The 18,985-nt window shown below is 54.3% G+C and overlaps 2 protein-coding genes across 3 annotated transcripts in view; one reads left to right on the top strand and one right to left on the bottom strand.

Moving 5' to 3' along the window:
- The window catches only part of RPS3 (ribosomal protein S3), a 780,806-nt gene that overhangs the window by 724,770 nt on the left and 37,051 nt on the right, over positions 1 to 18,985 (bottom strand). The window lies entirely within an intron of this gene.
- GDPD5 (glycerophosphodiester phosphodiesterase domain containing 5) overlaps positions 1 to 18,985 on the top strand; it is an 87,935-nt gene that overhangs the window by 59,903 nt on the left and 9,047 nt on the right. For both annotated transcript variants that reach the window (XM_049619596.1, XM_049619602.1), the window contains 9 exons: positions 837 to 940; positions 4,032 to 4,125; positions 4,777 to 4,836; positions 11,413 to 11,511; positions 11,800 to 11,893; positions 12,260 to 12,405; positions 16,287 to 16,369; positions 17,534 to 17,684; positions 18,242 to 18,460. In XM_049619596.1, coding sequence (XP_049475553.1) covers positions 837 to 940; positions 4,032 to 4,125; positions 4,777 to 4,836; positions 11,413 to 11,511; positions 11,800 to 11,893; positions 12,260 to 12,405; positions 16,287 to 16,369; positions 17,534 to 17,684; positions 18,242 to 18,460 — 1,050 coding nt within the window. The remainder of the gene's footprint in view (positions 1 to 836; positions 941 to 4,031; positions 4,126 to 4,776; positions 4,837 to 11,412; positions 11,512 to 11,799; positions 11,894 to 12,259; positions 12,406 to 16,286; positions 16,370 to 17,533; positions 17,685 to 18,241; positions 18,461 to 18,985) is intronic.

Here is an 18,985-nt window from a genome sequence, read left to right as displayed (position 1 = left end):
CCTCAAGGTGGGGGTGGTCTTTGTTCTCTTCTATGCTGACTTCCCCTCAAACGCCGTTTGTTCGTTCTGATGATCTCAGCGGTTTCCCAGAGAGCAGGATGTTCCCAGCTTGCTGTGCTTCTGAGATAAGGCGACAGACGAAAGCAGGGATAAACCTGAGGGCCCAGCCGGAAGTGCCTGCGGACCTCTCTGGAAGCAGCAGTGTCGGGGGCCCCCACCCCCCTCCCTGCAGGAGACAGAGGGGCTACGTGGCCCAGCCCCGAGGGGCCGGTGCCTGGTACGGGTGGCAGAAGGCTACACTCCGAGGCCAGAGACTGGGACACTGGTCTTTAATGCTCCACTCACTTGCTGTGTGACTAGGACAAGTCGCTTCACCTCTCCGGGCCTCAGTGTATTTATCAGTAACATGGGGCAGGTGTGGGAAAGAATACCTACACTGTAGGTATGTGCGAGAAGGGAAGGAGGTAAGCGATGTGGCCTCACAGACTGCAGATGACCATGCCGGTAAAAAGGCTTAGGGCAGACACGGCCTTTGCTCCGGGGAGCCATCGCCAGTATGGGGAGAACGGTGCACACTGGAAAGGCCTCAGCCCAAGGGGGTGGATCCCTGACCCCGCTCCTAGCTCCCTACCATTTTGTGACTTTGAGCTCTGTGGTGTTGGGTGGGTCGCTTCCCCCTCTGAGCCTCAGGTCCCCACCAGTATGAAGAGGCCAGTAATCCCTGCCTGGCAGGTTTGGCTATAAAGTGAGAGCAGGAAGAACATTCTAGATGGGAGGTGGCCCCAGGATCCAGCCCCTGACCTCACCTGACCCCTTTCCCCGCTCTGTTCTTCCAGTGGGAACGCCTCTGGTTCCTGCTCCTCACCTTCACCTTTGGCCTCACACTCACCTGGCTCTACTTCTGGTGGGAAGTCCACAATGACTACGATGAATTCAACTGGTGAGTGGGTGTGGGGTAAGCAGGGGACATGGGGGCCTGGGCCCTGGGCTGGAACTGCGGGGCTTGGGTTGGAGCCTCTCTCCCAGGCTGGCCCTCAGGGCTCTCCATGTGGCTTTTGGGGAGCAGGGTCCTCTGGAAAGAACAAAGGCTGAGCAGGAGCTGAGACCAGCTGGGAGGAACAGGGAACTCCTTCCTGGTGCTGCTCTCATGGAAAACAGGAACATAAGATGGGCAAGGCTCAGCCAGGGTCCGGGGCCCCTGAACCTCTTTGTAGGCAAGAACCCCAAGGCCCAGAAAGACCAGGGCCTCAGCAGAGGAGGTGACCCCAGACCGCAGGCCTCCTCAATCCCTGAGCAGGACTTTGGGCAGCGCCGGCAGATGCTATGATTCTGGGACAGTTCAGGGTCCTTTATGGGCACCAGCCTCGGGTCCAAGGGCAGGGCTGTCTGAGGCTGGGACCTGGGTACGCAAGGGTACCTGTTTCTTCTTCACCCGCCTCCGTTGCCTGCCTTTGCCAGACAGTGAAAGGCATGGGATCGGGGTAAGTTCCCTGGGTTCTAATGGAGACTCCTCCATTGACAAGTGTGGAAACTGAGGCCCAAGATCACATAGCCACTTAGGAGCAGAGTTGGGGCTTGGAAGCCAGGCCTCCTCACTCCCTATCCAGTGCTATCTTTTCCTTCTGGTTAGAAGTTCAGCTCAGTTCAGTGTGACCATGAGCACACTAAGGTGAGCCTCTCAGGCTCGGTTTCCTCTCCCGTAAAATGGGATAATTCCAGTCTCATCAGGTCTTTCTGAGGATGAAACGAGATGATGGCCATGGGAGGGCTTAGAGCTCCATGTCACCCTCAGGGCTGCTTCCCAGGAGGCCGGATCTCCAGCTGGAAGGTGGCCATGATGTTAGAATTGGGGATTTCTAGGACTCTGGGCTTCTGACGGGCTGTGGTTCTAGGATTCTGGGATGATCCTAAGACTCCGTTAATGGAGTCTGGGTGTCCACTCCCCTCTGCATGGCACAAGGCTGTGCCTCTGTGATTAATGAGCACAATAAAGGATGTGCTGCTGTCCCCCTACAGCCCAGCAAGATGAGCTTGAGTCCCAGAGGTGCCCTCTGGCCTTTATTAAATGCCATAAATCAATTATTCATCCTCACAGGTATCCAAAGCGCCGGCACTGTTGTGCATAAATGGGAACATTCCCTGCTGGCCCTCCACTGCAGTCATTGGACACTTCTGCTGAAGGTCTGCTGCCTGGGAGATCCTCAGGTCCCCCCGCATCGTGTACAGATGGGGAAACTAAGGCCCAGAGAGGGCAGGACTCACCCACAACCACAAAACCACTTAGTGCCAAAACATATATTGAGGACAGTCTGAGGAGACTGGAGTTCAGAGAGGTTAAGTAGACTTTTCACAGTCACACAGCGAGGTGCAGGCAGATGTAGGACAGGGACTTGAGCATGGCTGACTGCATCACGCTGTCCAAGAGCTACCTCAGTCTGCCCAAAGACTGAGCGTCCTGTCACTGGGCAGCTCACGCAGAGGATGGGTGCCTACCCTGCTGGGGAGTCTGCAGGGGGAAGGCCTGCCTGCGACTTAGGGATGGCCTGAAGGCCTATAGCTCCATCAGCCTGTCACTGTCACCTCGGTTTCTTGGAGTCAGTGCTGGGGTTCAGGAGACCCTGGCCCCGCCCTCCTAGTCCCGACAGCCTCTGGGGATAGTTCACGCAGCGAGGGGTTGCAAGCGAGAAGCAGGTGGTCAGGGCTGGCTGCGGAAAGCTAGGGAGGGGCCACGTGGGCTGTTGCTGTCCAGAAGGGCTTCCTGCCAAAAGTGGGAGACAAGTAGAACTAAAACATCTTTCAGGACCAGTTCCTAAGAAGCGAGTCCCGCCCTTCTTTGGGCCTCAGTTTCTCCACCTGTAGGAGGTGCATTCAGTGATCTTCTAAGCACTAGATTTCTCCCTGCAATCTGAAGACGAGGGCCAGCGTGCCCCATAGTGTCCTAGTGTCCCTTCCCATCACCCCTGCCCATGCCCGAGATGGCAGTAGGCCTGAAACTGCCTGGTGCCGGCTCAGAGTCTCTGACCACCTTGAGTAAATTGCTGCCTTCTCTGAGCCTCAGTTTCCTCAGTTGTACAGGGAGGATGTGGATGGTTCAGTCTTTCTGGAGAGCAACTAAGCAGTATTTATCAGGAGGCTTAAAAAGTCCATTCCCTTTGGCCCTATAATTCTATTTGTAGGAGTCTATCCTAAGAAAATAATTAATAATACAGAAAGCTATGTGCAACATTTTCTTTTTTGTGTTAATTTATTAAAGTGAATAATTAGAAACTGTTTTCATCAGTAGGAAGTTGGCTACGTATGGTACATTAATTCAACAGACCACAGGGCTGTCAAAAAATCAAATTTCTTCAGGATTTTTACTGACCTCAGTAAATTCTTGTGTTAATAACAAGAAGAGAATTGATTACTTATCACATGCCTTGCCTCACTTCATCCTCAGGAAACCCTGTGAAGGGCACTTTGTTATCTCCATCCTGTAGATGAGAAAACTAAGGCTAAGATAAGTCATGTATTATGTTGTATCGACCCTAAGACCCCAAATTTTCACACTCTAGCATCGAAATTGAGACGCATGTCACAATCGATGGCATCTTAGAATCGGGGAAGCCTGTCACCTCCACAGGGTCCTGCAAGCCAGTGAGAGGCAGAGTGGGGATTTGAACCCAGTGCACCTCCCTCCAAAGCCCAAACTGAGCATATGTTAGACGTGGCAGGGTCCTGGCTTTGCTGCTTTACAAATATATAAGCCTGGCAGGGAAACCCAGCAGAAGAAAAGTCTGCAAAGTCTCGGCAGTGGTTACTTCTGGGCAGTAGAATTATGGGGAACTGTTTTCTTTATGCTTCTTGGCATGCCCGGGTGTCCACTGTGAGCCCTGGACAGGCCTGACCTGTGAGCACGGGAACCATGACATCATTACTGACTGGTCCAAGGCCTGGTCACTGAGCCTGGCTGTGTGAGAGCTGACAGCCCGCTGTCCCAAGGGAACCTCCTGGTTCCCTGGTGCAGGTCTGACCCCTTCTCCTCCCGGCAGGTACCTCTACAACCGCATGGGCTACTGGAGTGACTGGTCTGTGCCCATCCTCATGACCACAGCTGCTGCCTTCACCTACATCGCGGGCCTCCTGGTACGTGGGGCGTCTCAGAGGGCAGGTGGCCCTGCTCCCAGGGGGTGGGAGACTTGGCTTACATGGGCCGATGGGGGACCACCCTGGCCTAAAAAGGGAAGCTGGCTTTTCCTGGGTCCTCCTAGCCTGCTGCCCCTCTGGGGCTCGGCTTCCTCCAAAGTGGGAGGTCATCTTTTGCCCCATCCTGGAATGTTTTCCTCCTGACCCAGTGACGAGGGCCATCTTGTTGTTAGGGTCCACTGCAGACTGTCTCTTCCAGAAACTTCTGCCTTGGTTCTTGCTACCAATTCTCTACTCTCTCAGACTCAGGTCAATCCCCATGCTAGACTGGGAGCTCCCTGGGGACTAGGCTCAAGTCTGCTTCAGAATCCTGGGGCCCTGAACTCTCAAAACATTAACTGGGCAGTCCAAGCGCCCAGTGACCTGTGGAGGGAGAAACTGTAGAGGAGGAGGAGCCTAGCGGCCTAGAAAAACCGGGGAGGAGGCCAGGCTTAGGCCGGGCTGGGCACTCCCATCGCCTACGGGGAGGGTTTGTTGACTGCTCTGACCAAGGTCCAGAGCAGCAGTGGGCAGAAGGGTGTCTGGGGAGCTAGCAGAAACCTTTGGGTCACACACGGTACCCGACTGTCACCTCGTGGGCCCCCTCTTCAGGTCCTGGCACTATGTCACATCGCCGTGGGGCAGCAGATGAACCTACACTGGCTGCACAAGGTAAGGGCTGCCTCCCTGGGGGGTGGGGGAGGGGCAGGGAGGCCGCAGCCCCGGAGGAAGAGCTCGGACACGCCATCCTTCCTCTGCATCATGACGACAGCCGTTCCAGTGGCTAAGGGAGTGCTCACCATACACCTGGCACTGTTCTCATCGTCTAGCCTATATTAACTCATTTAACCCTCACTGGTAGCCCTGTGCGGTAGGTACTAACATCATCCCATTTTGCAGTTGGGCAAGCTGAGGTACGAAGAGGTTAGAGAACTTGCCCAGGGTCTCCCACTTAATAAGAATGTAGCTCTGTAGCTGCTGCTTGCCCATCGCAGGTCACGGCCCTGGCCCCCTCTCCTCTTCATCGGTGAGCTCATTGTAAACCTGGTGATGTTATTCCCAACTCAAAGCCCTTCCCACTGCTCTCCCCCTTGCTCCCGGGGCGATCTGAGCTCCCCCACTGGCACTACAGCCCTGTATGACTTGGGTCCTGCTAACACCTCCCAACTGCTGGCTTGGGACAGCCACCCTCGGCTTCTGCTGCAGGAGACATCCCAGGCCCTGCCAGCATGGCTACCTCTCCTCTCCTCTACCTCTTCCCTCTTGCCCTCCCTTTCTCTCTCCTTTGGACTCCTTCCTTAGTTTGCTTCCCCCACCTACAGGCTGCTCAGATTCCCCCAGCCCTGGCAGGCTCCCTTGCCATAGTCCTGAGCCTCTGTGCTGTCCATTTCTGCCTCGCTCCCCCACCCTGGCCCATCCCAGTCTGGAAGCTCCTTGCAGGCCAGATTGGCTTTGCCCATCTCTGTGTCCCCAGTGCCCCACTCAGGGCTGGGCCCAAAGTGGGGAGGCTCCACACATTCTGAGCCTCAGCGCTCTGAGCATTTATTGCATGCATGGTGCTGAATGTATGTGGCCCACGCTTGCCCCTTCTTGAGGCCCCAGTGGGCATGGGGTGGTACAAAGCCAATCAGGAGAGCCCCTCCTTCCTGGGATGCCTGGGCCTTGGAGGGAGGCTGGGCACCTCTTTCTCCCCAGAGCCTGGCTCGGAATGAGCATGCCATTTAGGAAGGGACAGAAATGTCCAGAAGTAACCATGAGCCCACGGGGTGAGGAGTGACAGGGGCAGGGGCTCACTTCCTGCTAGAAGTGGGACAGGGCATATCCAGCTGGGCTGTGTGGAGTGGCAGGTGCCAGTGGGCATCCGGGGGCCTCTGAGGTCAGGTGCTGGGGGAGTCAGATCCCGGGGACTGAAGTCTGAGAGGAGTGAAGACCAGCCAGCAGCCCTCCCTGCTTCTTCCTGCTTGTCACTGTATCCTGAGGTGTCCTCTGGGCTTCTGAAGTCCCCTCTTGAAGCACTTTCTTCTCTCTGCTGGGCAGCCGACTTGAAAAAGCTGCACCAGCTGGCACCTCGGGTGGGGCTGGCACCCACTGTGGTTACCTCCTTGGGCTCGTGCCTGGTTCTCAGCAGGCCAGGTCACACCTGCTTGATCCTAGTGGAGAGGCCTCCGGAGGCACTCAGCCAGCCGGGGTTGCAGACCAGTACCCGGGGCTGGGAGGATCCGAGCCCTTCATCTGCACCAGTGCCAGCTCCTGGGTGCCAGTCCTGCCTTCCTCTCCTCTCTGTCCCTTCCCGGGAGGTCTCAGCACGAGGAAGGTCTTTCCAGGCAGAGCTGATCCATAGCTGGAGCCACGGCATCTGGAGCGAGGGAGTTCCCGGGGGCCAGGAGTATTCAAGTAGGGGCTAGAGTTCTACTATTCTGTTTCTTTGACGCTAAAGAATCCTTATTCTTTTTTGTTTTAACCAATTTTTGACCATCTACTATATGGACGTGGTTCAAAATTAAAAAGGTACTAAAAAGTAGGCAATGTAAATCTCCCTCCTATCCTTCCAGCGATATTTTAAGTACCTGCAAATACACATCTGGTTTCTTCATTTCCTTCTTCTCTGAACACAAGTACCGGCCTGCTGCCTCTGCGCCCTGACAAAATTGGAGCTCTTTGCCCTTGAGTGCATTGAGAACATTCCCATCGCATCCATCCCTTGCTCCTGCCCCGCCGTCTCATCCCTGGTTCCCGAGGCTGGTGGGCCCGCCCGATGTCCCAGTGCACGTGGCACAATGCGGCAGCGACCCGGGCGGGGAGGTGCGAGGTAAAGAGCACGCACTTTCACTAGCTCCTGCCAAACTGCCTCCTTGCCACGGGCCACCAACCCATGCCTCTGTGCTTAGAGAGCACGCTCGCCATCAAGTGTTCACCGATTTCTTGACTTTGGCCAACGTGATGGGTGAGGATGAGCCTCGGTGTAGCTTTAATCTGCATTTCCCTTGTGATGACTTAGACTCAGCATCTCCCCCAAGCTTGAGTCATTTGCGTTTCCTTTTTCATAAACTGGCTCTTCGTCTCTTTTGCCCTTTTTGCGGTGGGATGTGCTTTTTGCGTAGTAATTTGTAGGAGCTCTTTCTAGATTCAGAAAATTAGCCCTTTGGCCAGTGAACTGCAGATGATTCTTCCTAACTCATCTTTCGATTGGGCTTGTGTTTTTGCCATAGGGATTTTTTCATTTTTCCAGATGTGAACGTGTCATCTCTTTATGTCTCCTGGATTTTGTGTCAGACTTAGGATAAGTCTTTCCCTAGGGACAGCTGGGTGGCTCAGTCGGTTAAGCGTCTGACTCTTGATTTCAGTTCGGGTCATGATCTCGGTCTCTCTCTGTGAGATCTCTGAGATCTCTTTCTCTCTGAGAGCCCTGCATCGTACTCTGCACTCACAGTGCAGAAACTGCTTGAGATTCTCTCTCTCTCTCTCTCTCTCTCTCTCTCTCTCTCCTGTCTGCCCATCTCCCTCTGTCTCTCTCTCTCCCCTGCCCTCTCAAAATTAAATAAACTTAAAAAAAAAAAAAAGTCTTTCCCACTCCAAGAATATAAAAAAATTTCTCTGTTGGTATCATTTGGTAATTATAGGTTTCTGGGTTCCTAATTTTTTTTTTTAACATTTATTTGTTTTATCTTTTTGGAAGTTTATTTGGGAGTATAGTGTGATCTTTGTTCTTTTTTAGATGGCTTCCCAGGTCCCTACTCTCTGTTCAGTAATCCATTCTCCCCCTCTAATTTGAGATGCCACTTTTATAGTAGACTAGTTTTTTGTTTTTTTTTGTTTTTTTTTTTTTTTAATGTATTTAGATCTGTTCCTGGTTGTTGTTGTTGTTTTTATTTACTTTCACTTACCTCTCTGGTCTCATGCCTATATAATACTGCTTTAAGAACTATAATTTTAGATTATGTTTTAATCATGATCTTTATTTTGAGAGCCTCTGGTTCCCTAGGGTCATGGGTAAGGGTGGGCTGCAGAACAGAAGGGCCCAGGACAATGCAGGGCACTTGGGACAGGCAGGGTAGCGTGAGCAGATCTGGGTGTCTACTTGGGGACCTTCCCCATCCACCCTAGTCCTCCCAAAGGTCCTGTTTCCCAGAAACAGGAGACAAGTCCAGAGGCCCGGAAGATGAGAAGTGCGGGGCTTTCCAGTAAACAGGAGGTTGTTTCCCCGAGATGTCCCCTTCCTGCCCCACCCAGCCACAACGCCAGAATCCACCCAGACACCACTGCTGTGAGGGGCTCTCACCACAGCTCCCACCTCCCCAGGCTGCCCCCCACCAGTCCCGGCACTGATCACACCCCACGGCCTCCGTGCGACCTTGCCTGACTCCCCTGCCAAAGTGGCGGCAGTCCCCAGCCCAGGGCCTGCGTGGAGGATGTGTCTGCCAGTGACCCAACCTGAGGCCCAGGGAAGAGGACTGGGCGCCACAGTCATGTGTCAGTACTGACTGAGCTGGGGCAGGGCCTGTGCTTCTACTCCCTCCTTCCCCCCCCCCCCCCCCGCCCCCGCCCCGGCCCCATTGGCGCCTGTGTACCATCTGACCACGTTCCCTTCATCAGCGCTCCCCATGAATTCAGACTCCCTCCAAACGACCGGCGCAGGCTCCCCAGTTCTTCCCAGCTGTCTAGCCTCTCCCCCTCCAGCTGCAGCGTATGTAGGAAGGCACATCCACGCCGGGCCCGCTCATCACGATAGCTGATGGCCGTAGCGATCCTGTAGTGGGCGCTTACTCTGTGCGTCAGACACTTTCCACAGTGTTTCAGTCACTCCTGGTAATCATCTTGGTCATTGGATATTATGCCCACGTTTTCAAATCACACCACTAACATTTGGTAAGCATTTACTATTTGGGTACCAACCCTGTGCTTAGCACGCCATTGCTCTCTCTCCCTCATCCCCAAACCCCTGGCTGGTGGGCACTCATCCCCCCATTGCACCGCCCAGGAAACATGCTTCCGGAGGTTAGCCTCTCCCATTAGGCTGAGGGGCTGGGATCTGACTGAAGGGTGTGGCTCGTGCAGCCCCGAGCCCTGGCCCGTCACCTGCCATTTGGATCGTAGAACCCAGATTCCAGCCGCCCCCAGGAGGCTGACCTGCTGCCCCCTCTGCCAGGCTGGCTTCCAGCTCCTCCTGGATGCCAGCATGCAGGCGAGGTTCGCTGCACGGAGGTGCCTCCTGTGTCCTCCGTCCCTTCCACTGTCCCCTCAAGCCACCATCCCACCTGCACAGAAGACCAAAGACCGCTTTCAGAGGAGGACAGTGGGCCATCTCTGGGCCTTCTGGGTGGGCTTTATCCTTTCCGGTCCGATTTGAGGATCGATGGTCACGTTGCTGGGGATCAGTGCTGGTAATGTGTCTTAAGGACACAGCGTGGGGTGGGGGGGTCCCACAGACACTGAACACTGCGGTAATGCTGCCGAGCATAATGGTTGCCACGACAGCAGCTGCAAAGCTCAGAATAAAAATTTTAATTGCATTAGGATTATGGGAAATCAGTTTTATTGCAAGTATTTCCCCTAGCAGTTAAATGTAATAAGACTGTCAGGAGCAACCCTTCCGAGACATTTGCTGTGCCCGGGACCTGTCTGCAGGGGGCAGCAGGGGGCAGGGAGCCTGTGTGTTGAGGAGGATTCTCGGGGACCCTCAGGACACTCCTTGGCCTCCCTCTACTGCAGCGTGACTTCCCAGAAAGAGCATGACCTCTGGGACAGACCATGGAGTTTGCTTCAGTATCTGCCCCCTCAGAGCTACGTGGCAAGCCGGCCCTTATGCTGAGCTGTTTCCCTATGTGTGATATCAAGGTGATAATGACCTCACCTGGGACCTTACAAGAGTAAACGTGAGGAAAACAGGATGTCCCTGCCCCAGGCACAAAGGCCCTCCCTCCTCTGTGTCCCTGTGTTTCTCCCCTTCTCGTGCCCGTCCCCCCGCCCCAGGCCAGTACGTTACAGTCCATAAAGGCCCCTACCCATCTCCGCCTTATTACTGTTTCTCATTGGAACATTCGTTTCAGGCTGATGGGCCGAATGACAAAGCTCCAAAGGGAAACTTAATCCCAGGCCAGAATGAATCTTCTCTGCCTGGCAGGGAGGGAAGATGGAGCAGCCAGTGTCTGCCCTCACCATCCTGTCTTGTTCAGTTCCGTTTGGGAGGGCTCTCACAACACAGCCGCCTCTGCCTCCACCTCCGGGAAAGGCACAGCAGGAAGGGAAGGGGGGCAGTGGGGAAACAGCTTGCAGCGGCAGTAGGAAGTCAGTGAAGGCAGGGGACGGTGGCCTTGACTTGGCCCATTATGGAGAGGGGCGTGGGGGCTTTGGGGTAGAGATGTGACCTGAGCCTTAAGTTGCCAGGCTTGGCGGTGAGCGGAAGGTGGCTGGAATGAGCGCCGAGCAGGGGGGTAGAGGGTGGGGCTGGGGGCTGAGTAGCCAGAAACCAGGCTTCAGGCTCCACTTAGTCTGGGGAGCATCTTGTGCTGCGTGAGAGGTTTCAGATCCCAACTGTCCCCAAAGCTCTCTGTCCCTTGAAGCTTCCATCTTGTCTGCCCTCCAAGGTGTGCTCCTTGTTTCCTCTAGGAGGCAGCCGAGAGGGCAGCCCCCGTAAACACAGTAGAAGCTGGAAGCTCAGGGGCAGGAGCGGGGAGCCCCGGCTGTGGGGCCAGTGGGCCAGAGCTCTGCCTCACTTCCGCCCGCTCCAGCCTGAGGGGGTATGGGCTCCTGTGGGGGAACCGGCTCCCCAGCCTCCTGCCCCTGCGGCCTAGATAAGTCACCCTTCACCTCAAGGGCTGCTGGCAGGGCTAAGTGAGGCCTTCGACATGACTGGCTGGGCCCACGAGAGGCCCCCACGGGCCAAGAGTCTCCCCTCCTCACACCCTCAGTGGGGCTGAACCTTGGGCTGCGCCTACGCCTCCCCCCAGCTTCCTACCACCATCTCTCCTCCTCAGCCTCCCTTCTGTTCTCTGGAGGTCCCCCGGCCTCCTGCCTCTGTCTCTCACTGTCATTTCTGGCTAGCCATCTCTGGCTTTCTCTCCGTTGTGCCTGGCTCTCTTCTGCTTCCCCCCTTCCCTGCTTTGTTGGTCTCTCTCACACTCTCCGTTTCTCCCCGTGCCTCTTCCGCAGTCTCTGCTTCCCTGCCCCTCTCTCAGATGCACTGGGGATGCTCGGGCTGTCCAGACACACCTGCTCTGACCTCCTGTCTGGTGACTCTTCCCCTTTCAGATGGGGCTGGTGGTCATCCTGGTGTCCACGGTGGTGGCCATGTCGGCCGTGGCCCAGCTGTGGGAGGACGAGTGGGAGGTGCTGCTGATCTCCCTACAGGTGAGGGGGTGAGGGAGGGCTGGGCAGCCACTTCCCCAGGACCTTCAACACAAGGCAGTGCCTTTTCATCACTCACATCTCTCCAGACGAAGGCCCAGAGGGGGCAGGGAGGGGCCCAGATCACAGAGCAAGTCAGAGCAGGGAGGGTGCTACACCTTGGGGTTTCTGCAGAGATAAGAGTTGCCTACCCCACGGACACAGATAGGCTGGCTGTCAGGGTGTTGGTGACCAGAGGGTCTAGGCATGGCTGGGAGCTCATGGTTCCTCTTGCCCCTTCCCGCACACAAGGGCACAGCGCCATTCCTGCATGTGGGGGCCCTGGCCGCCATCACCGCGCTCTCCTGGATTGTGGCAGGACAGTTCGCCCGTGCAGAGCGGTCCTGTAAGTATGACTGCCTCCCAAGTACCAAAACCAGCTTGTCCTGCCCCCACCTGGACATCACCTAGGTGGCCACTCTCAGCATGGAGGTCCTGGTTCGGAGTGGCCCACAGGGTCCACTGAGGGTCGCAGCCTCGGTCAGCCTTGCACGTTTCCTCCTCTGTGTGTCTGTGTGTGAGTTAGAAGTCCAGCTTGCCTTCCGAGCCAGATGGGGGCTGGCCATGGTGTAGGGTCCCCTCAAAGCATTGGGTCCTGACAGAGGGAAGAGGGGCCCCCACCCCAACCCCAGCCTGCTCAGGATTCACGGGTGGGCCCTGTGGAAAGCCAAACAGCTCACCAGGTAGCCTGACTCACGGCTGATGTCTGCAGCCTCCCAGGTGGCCATTCTCTGTATCTTCTTTGCCATGGTATTTGCCTTCTACCTGGTCCCTCTCACCATCTCATCTCCCTGCATCATGGAGAAAAAGGACCTGGGCCCCAAGCCTGCCCTCATTGGCCACCGTGGGGCTCCTATGGTGAGTACCACCTGAGGGTCCTAACAGAGCAGAGAGGGGGGTGGGCAGTTCTGCCATTCTAGGGGAGACAGGCCAAGACCTATCTCCTTGTAGGGAAGATATAATATGTGTAATATGGTAATAGCAGGAATCTTTAGCCCTTTTGGGGGGCATATGGGAAGGGTTGGTGAAAAAGCTGGGGAGCTCAGATGGGACTGAATCCTGAAGAGTCCTGAAGGCATCTCGCTAAAAAGATTTAAGTTTTTATCCTGAGGGCCCTGGAAAGATACAGGCAGGCTAGGTTGTGGGTTGGGAATGCCCGGGAGAGAGGGGGAGCTGGGTGTGGGGAGGACAGCCGGTCCCCGGGTTGCAGGAGAACCCTCTGGGCTGTGGGGTGCAGAAGGGAACAGGTACAACTCAGAGCCCACTGCTGAGAGGGAAGGTACTTGAAGAGGGTTGAATTAGAGACAGAAGGGAGTCAAAGTCAGAGCCCTGTGACCCAGCAGTAGTTTAGAGGGTGGCTCCAGAGCCATGCTTCCTCAGCCCTTTGGCAGCTGTGGGAGCCTGGACCAATCCACGTCTGCTCTGTGCCGGTTTCCTCATCTTGTGTCTTGGGATAACAAGAGTGCCTGCACGGTGGGCCATGTGAAGTACCCAGCTATGAGCCTAGCACACAGAGAGTGAGAGAGAGATATTCCTGGCTTCTGGGGCAGGCTGTCTCCCTTCTCTGGACCAGGGGGTTCTCCTGCACCAACACCTTGACTTTGTGGTTCTTAACAGAGGCAGGACCTATTATCACCACCAGGAGGCGCTCGGGGCCTGCATGAGAGTTTCTTTCTTTCTTTTCTTTTTTTTTTTTTTTTTTTTTTTTTTTTTTTTGCAGTGATTGAGAGTTCCATGTATCATTGAATTTCAGGGCAGTCAAGGCAGCCTCACAAAGTAACTTTTAAAAGGAGGTGTTAAGTCTGGTGGGGCTGTGAATCACCCTTAGGTTTTTCCCCACTTCCTGTGCTGAGTGTTACTGTGCCCGTTCTGTAGGTAAGATTCAGATACCTGTGCCTGAACTGGCCCCTGGTACCCTCCCAACACACCCTTCGCTGGTCCCAGTACCTCCAGGAGGCAAACAGCTGGAAAGGCCATGGCTCTGGAGCCAGAGGGATCTGGATTTGGGGTCCAGTTTTGTCCCATATTGCCTGTGTGTCTCGGGGGATCACCAGTCCCCTCTGAGCCTCATGCTGCTGACCATTGTGAGGATAATTTAGAAGCATAGCCTTTGCAAGTGGGCAGGGCCCAAGGTTACAGCACCTCTTCCATCCATGACCCAGATTACCCACCCACCTGCTCTGGAGGCCAGGGGACAAGTAGGTGTGCCGAGGGGGGTGGGCACTCAGCCAAGGGGAAGGAACCAGGTGGCCCCAGCATGGATCATTTTTTTAGTAGGAAAAAGTAACATTCACAGAACTGGCAAGAATTGTATAAGGAATCATATAATGAAGAATAATATAAGGAATCCAAGACCACCTTCAATATTTATCAATGTTCTTGCCATCCTTTGTTTCATCTGTCTCCCTACTTTTTCTTTTCTGATGTAATATTTTAAAACAAATCCCAAACATCCTATCATTTTGCCCATATATACTTCATATATATGTATCTCTAATACATAAGGACTTTTTTCTTTTAAACATAGCCAAAACTATAATGCTGCTGTCACACCCAACAAAATTAATAATAATTCTTTAATATTATCTAATACTGGATCCATGTTCAGTTTTCCTTTGTTGTCTCAAAAATACCTTTTTACAGTTGTTAAAAATCAGGATCCACACGGAGAACACGTAGTGCATCTGGTTGACATGTCTTCCAAGTATCTCTTAGTATGGAACAGTCCCCCTCCCTTTTTTCCATATGCTGTTTATTTGTCAAAGAAATGGAGTCATTTGTCGTGTAGAATTTCCCATGTTGTGCATCTGGCTGATTGCATCCTCTTGGTGGTTTTTGAGGGGCCAGCACGAGTGTCTGACACGGCTCCATGTGTCACTGTGCATGCACATGTATCGGTGTCTACACCTGTGTGTATCATTGGGTCTGGATCCACACATCTGTGTGTGATAAGCCCAAGTGCACATTGCTGTCTTGGTGTGTCCGTGTGCCCTTGGGTATATGGTTCCTCTGTGGGTGCAGCTGGATGTGTGTATGTGTTTGTATGTGTGTGTTCTTTAATATTTGGTCAGACTAACTCCAAAGTCGGGACTTTTAACCACAGTGGCCTGCCCACCTGAGTTTGTGACAGCCACCCCTCACATACACACTCGAGAAAAGAACCCCACTTGGGCTCAGGCATGAGACAGGTAGGGATTAAGAATTCACCCTGAAATCCCACATGTTTCTTAGAGCCCTCCTGGAGTCCCAAGGCTGGTCAAGGAGGGCTAAGTTTCCATGCCTCCCTCTCCCGGAGGCAAGCACCTATCCCCGGGAGACCTGACTAAAAAGCCTCTGGAGAAGAGACTCTGCCCTTCCCAGTCACTTCCTCTGTTCCCCAAGGGTCTTTGTAGACCCCGCTGTGCTCCTTCGTGTCTTCGCACAGTTAACCTTCTGCAGCCTCAGCCCCCAGAAGAGCAATGGCACCTCTTGTGAGAGGCCTGGCCGCAGGACATTTAGAGGCGAGCTGGGCAGGAACTCCACCGAGTCCATGCCTGTCTCTAGATGCCTCTATGGCCTTGTTAACAACTGCCTCTCGGTGGGGCCACACACAGCCCACCTGACTGGGAGAAGGTAGCCACGTCCCCCAAAGCTGCTCTGCCCCAAGAAAAGTGGAAGAAAGGAACTCAGTTATAGAGACTGCTGATGCCCCTTATTTCATCTGTGAGCTTGATAACACTAGCCTATTTTATAGCTAAAGAAACCAAGGTGCAGAAGGTAAGCGACTGGGAAGTCGAATTGCTCCTTCTCAGTCCCCACAGCCCTTGCTGTGCCAGGCTGCCTCCCAGGGGAGGGTAATGTGTTACATGTTGGAGCGGCATGGCCAGAGGGAGAGAAGATGGGCATGTGTCTTGTGGGAAGTGAGATCAGTCGCAGGAACCCCTTCCACCCCATTCCTTCACTGCCAGGAGTCCTCACTCCCCTCCCTGTTCCAGCCCGCACTGCGCTGGGTCCTAGCCCACTCCTTGATATGGTGGTGACCCCCAGTGGCAACAAAGGGTATGACAGGGTCTTCAGGCAAGACAGAACTAGGGAGGGAGACTTCAAACTCCAACTCTCCCCACTGGAAGGACCCTCCGAGAACAGTGAATATATACCCCAGGGGGAAAATGGGGAAACTGAGGTCCATAGGAGAAAGAGATGCACCAGCGGTTACAAAGTTACTTTATGGCAGGGCCAGGGCTAGAACCAGATCTTCTGATGTGTATGCTATAGGATTAATAGTCATTTATTAAGCATTTATTGTACGTCAGGCAGCATGGTTGGGGGCTTTTAATCCATGTAACAGCCTGGGGGATGGCCTTGTCATGGCTGGAAACGGTGCCATCCTGTGTCCCCTCCCCTCTCCCTCTGGGATCTCCACCGGGTATAATTGGGAGGAAACATGGCTTGCACCCCAGCCCAAGACTGTGACGAGGCAGAGGACTGTATAAAAACCCTCATACCCCCATATATACATCAACACTAACCACCTTGCCTCCTCCCCACCCCACCCCCAAAAAAACCTGTGAGGCAGGCATGATTTCACAGATGAAGAGACGGAGCCTCTGAGAAGCTGCATGGGTGTCCAGGGTCCCACAGCTACTGCTTGGAGGAGTTGGAATTAGAACCAGAGTTACTCCAGCCTCCCAACATGGAAGGTTCTAGATTGGCTGGGGAGGTGTACATCAGCTAAATCTCGGCTCTCCCTTCCTGCCCAGCTGGCCCCAGAGCACACACTGATGTCCTTCCGGAAGGCCCTGGAGCAGAAGCTGTATGGGCTACAGGCTGATGTCACCATCAGGTAGGTGTGGGGGTCAAGAGGACCACAAGTCCTCTCATCCCTGCCGCATCCGGGACCCTGCTGGAGAAACCTCAGGTCCCAGAGCCTCAGAGATGGGGCTTGGGGCTTGGATGATCTGCCACAGGGCTGACACCCTGTTTGTGCCTAATGCCAGGATATAAAATAGGGAAATAAACACAGGCTCTTGGTTCAAGCAGGGGTGAGTGTTTGGGACCTGGAGTCCTGCCACAGATCTACTTGAAGGAAAGACTAGATCTGTGTGGCTCGGCAAGATGGTTCAAACACCAATGGGTGGAATGAGCACACTGCAGGGTGATATATTCACTGTGATGTCAATTATATTTAGAAGACACAGAAAATGATTTGACCGTTTTCAACGTGTAGATTTTAAAAGTATGTCTTAACATGAAAGGTCAAGAAGAACTCATACCAATTTCACAACAGATTATCTCTGAGAGGGGAAGGAGGCGGGGCTGCCATGTTTAGCTACACAGGTTGTGTAGTGAACAAGACACCACATACGTGAGGGGCCAAGCATAGATATCACTGTTAGAGAACCCACTGGTCCCAGTGTAGATACCACAGAATTGTGTGTGTATCGAAACTTTCTAGCAGACGGAGGTAAAATGCCTTGAGGCAGGGGGGCACAGGTGCCTTTTACTATTTCACACTATGACATCATATGTGGTATCGGCAGCCCCAAACGGGTAGACCAGGATGGTGGGAAGGGGGAATTTGTCAAAGGGGCCTGCATTTGTACTGTTCTAGTATGGCATCACATGGCCCGGGTTCTAAGTAAGGTTATACCATTTACTGGCTAATGGGTCTTGAGCTAGGTACTTCCCTCTCAGCCTCAGTTTCCCCACTATCAAACGAGGCAGCACTATCTGCTAGGGCTGCTGAAAAAACAGACCCAGCCCTCCATCCTCAGCAGTCCCTAACCCCATCTGACCCTCACAGAGAGCCAGAAGGAGTCACCTGTGAGTCCACTGCCCTCCCTGTGCAGACAGGGAACCTGAGGTCCACAGAGGCAAAGCCTGCCTGGATGTCACGGGGGTTGTATAAGTGGATGGGAAGGAGCCTATGTGTGTTGGTGAGGGGATGACTGGTGGGCAGGTGAGGGACCTGGGTGGACGGTGACTTGGGGACCCCACCTTCCCGTAGCCTGGATGGCGTGCCCTTCCTCATGCATGACACCACCCTGCGGCGCACCACCAACGTGGAGGAGGAGTTTCCGGAGCTCGCCCGCAGGCCCGCCTCCATGCTGAACTGGACCATCCTGCAGAGGCTCAATGCCGGCCAGTGGTTCCTGAAGGTCTGGCTGTACCTGTCCCAGTCCTAGGCATGGAAAGCACAGGCGGGGACCCCATGGAGTGAGAGGGCCGGGAGTGGTCATCAGCTCAGATGACCCCTAGTCCCCTAGCATCAATGACTCACAGCCAGGTTGGTTAGTGGCCTGCTTCGGCTCCAGCCACTGAAGCCCAGATCTCATGGTTGTCACTGCTTCTTCTGGTTCTGTCTCCCACATCAGAAAAAGTTGGCGGTGATGATAGAGTTAACAGGTAAAACTATTAACTCTGTCAAACTCTAGAGGGAAATTGGTTCTCTGGTGTGAAATGCTACTAAAAGAGAAATGTGCTGGGGTCTGGGATAAGTTCCAAGCAGGTGATTCTTTCAGGAAAACAGGTGTGGCCCAGAGAAGTTAGGGTTGGGGTCTTCTAGAAGCCCCACAGGGCCACAGTTATCAATTTACCTGACCCACACACCAGCAGACACTGGCAGCTCAGGGGTCTCCGTGCTTAGTGGCCAAGAAGGCACACGGAGGCCCCAAAGGGCTGGCGAGGCAGCCATGTGTGTTCCTATCTCTGCCAGACGGATCCCTTCTGGACGGCCAGCTCTCTGTCACCCTCCGACCACAGGGAGGCCCAGAACCAGTCCATCTGCAGCTTAGCAGAGCTCCTGGAGCTGGCCAAGGGCAATGCCACGCTGCTGCTCAACCTGCGTGACCCACCACGGGAGCACCCCTACCGTGGCAGCTTCCTCAATGTCACGCTGGAGGCCTTGCTGCGCTCTGGGTTCCCCCAGCACCAGGTGAGGCCCTGCTCAGCAGCCCTGCTCTGCCCCCCTGGAAACCCAGGCCTGGCTGGAGCAGGACTCCAGCATAACTTCACTGTGCCCCCCTGTCCAGACCTCAGTTTCCACATTTGTAGAATGGGGGTAGCATGCCCCTTGCCTTCCTGACAGGGTAGTCGCGGAGACAAGAGGGAAACAAGAAAGCCCTTTAAAATGTACAGAGGGCAGGAGCAGGTTCTCTGGGACACTGCTATTTCCACAAAGCACTGCCCGCATCCTTGTGCTGTAATACTTGGGGGTCAGAGGAATTTGAAACGAATGTATGGCAGCACACTAAACTGGTGGCATCCTATAGAGTGACTGACGCTTGGGTTATCAGTCTTGTCATGACAGGGGTCTACAGGGGAAGCTCCCTGAGTTGTTGCCAGAGCAATTGCACAGCCTTGGCTGGGACCAGGTTGACCCCTGTAGATAATGATTACACATAAGCTCCACTGTGTGCCAGGTCCCAGCTCTCTGAAACCTTCCAGGGGCTTCAGGCTT

The sequence above is a fragment of the Panthera uncia genome, chromosome D1 (genome assembly GCF_023721935.1).
Source record: "Panthera uncia isolate 11264 chromosome D1, Puncia_PCG_1.0, whole genome shotgun sequence".
In the NCBI taxonomy this organism is placed as follows: domain Eukaryota; kingdom Metazoa; phylum Chordata; class Mammalia; order Carnivora; family Felidae; genus Panthera; species Panthera uncia.
This window is presented reverse-complemented; position numbering and strand designations above follow the sequence as displayed.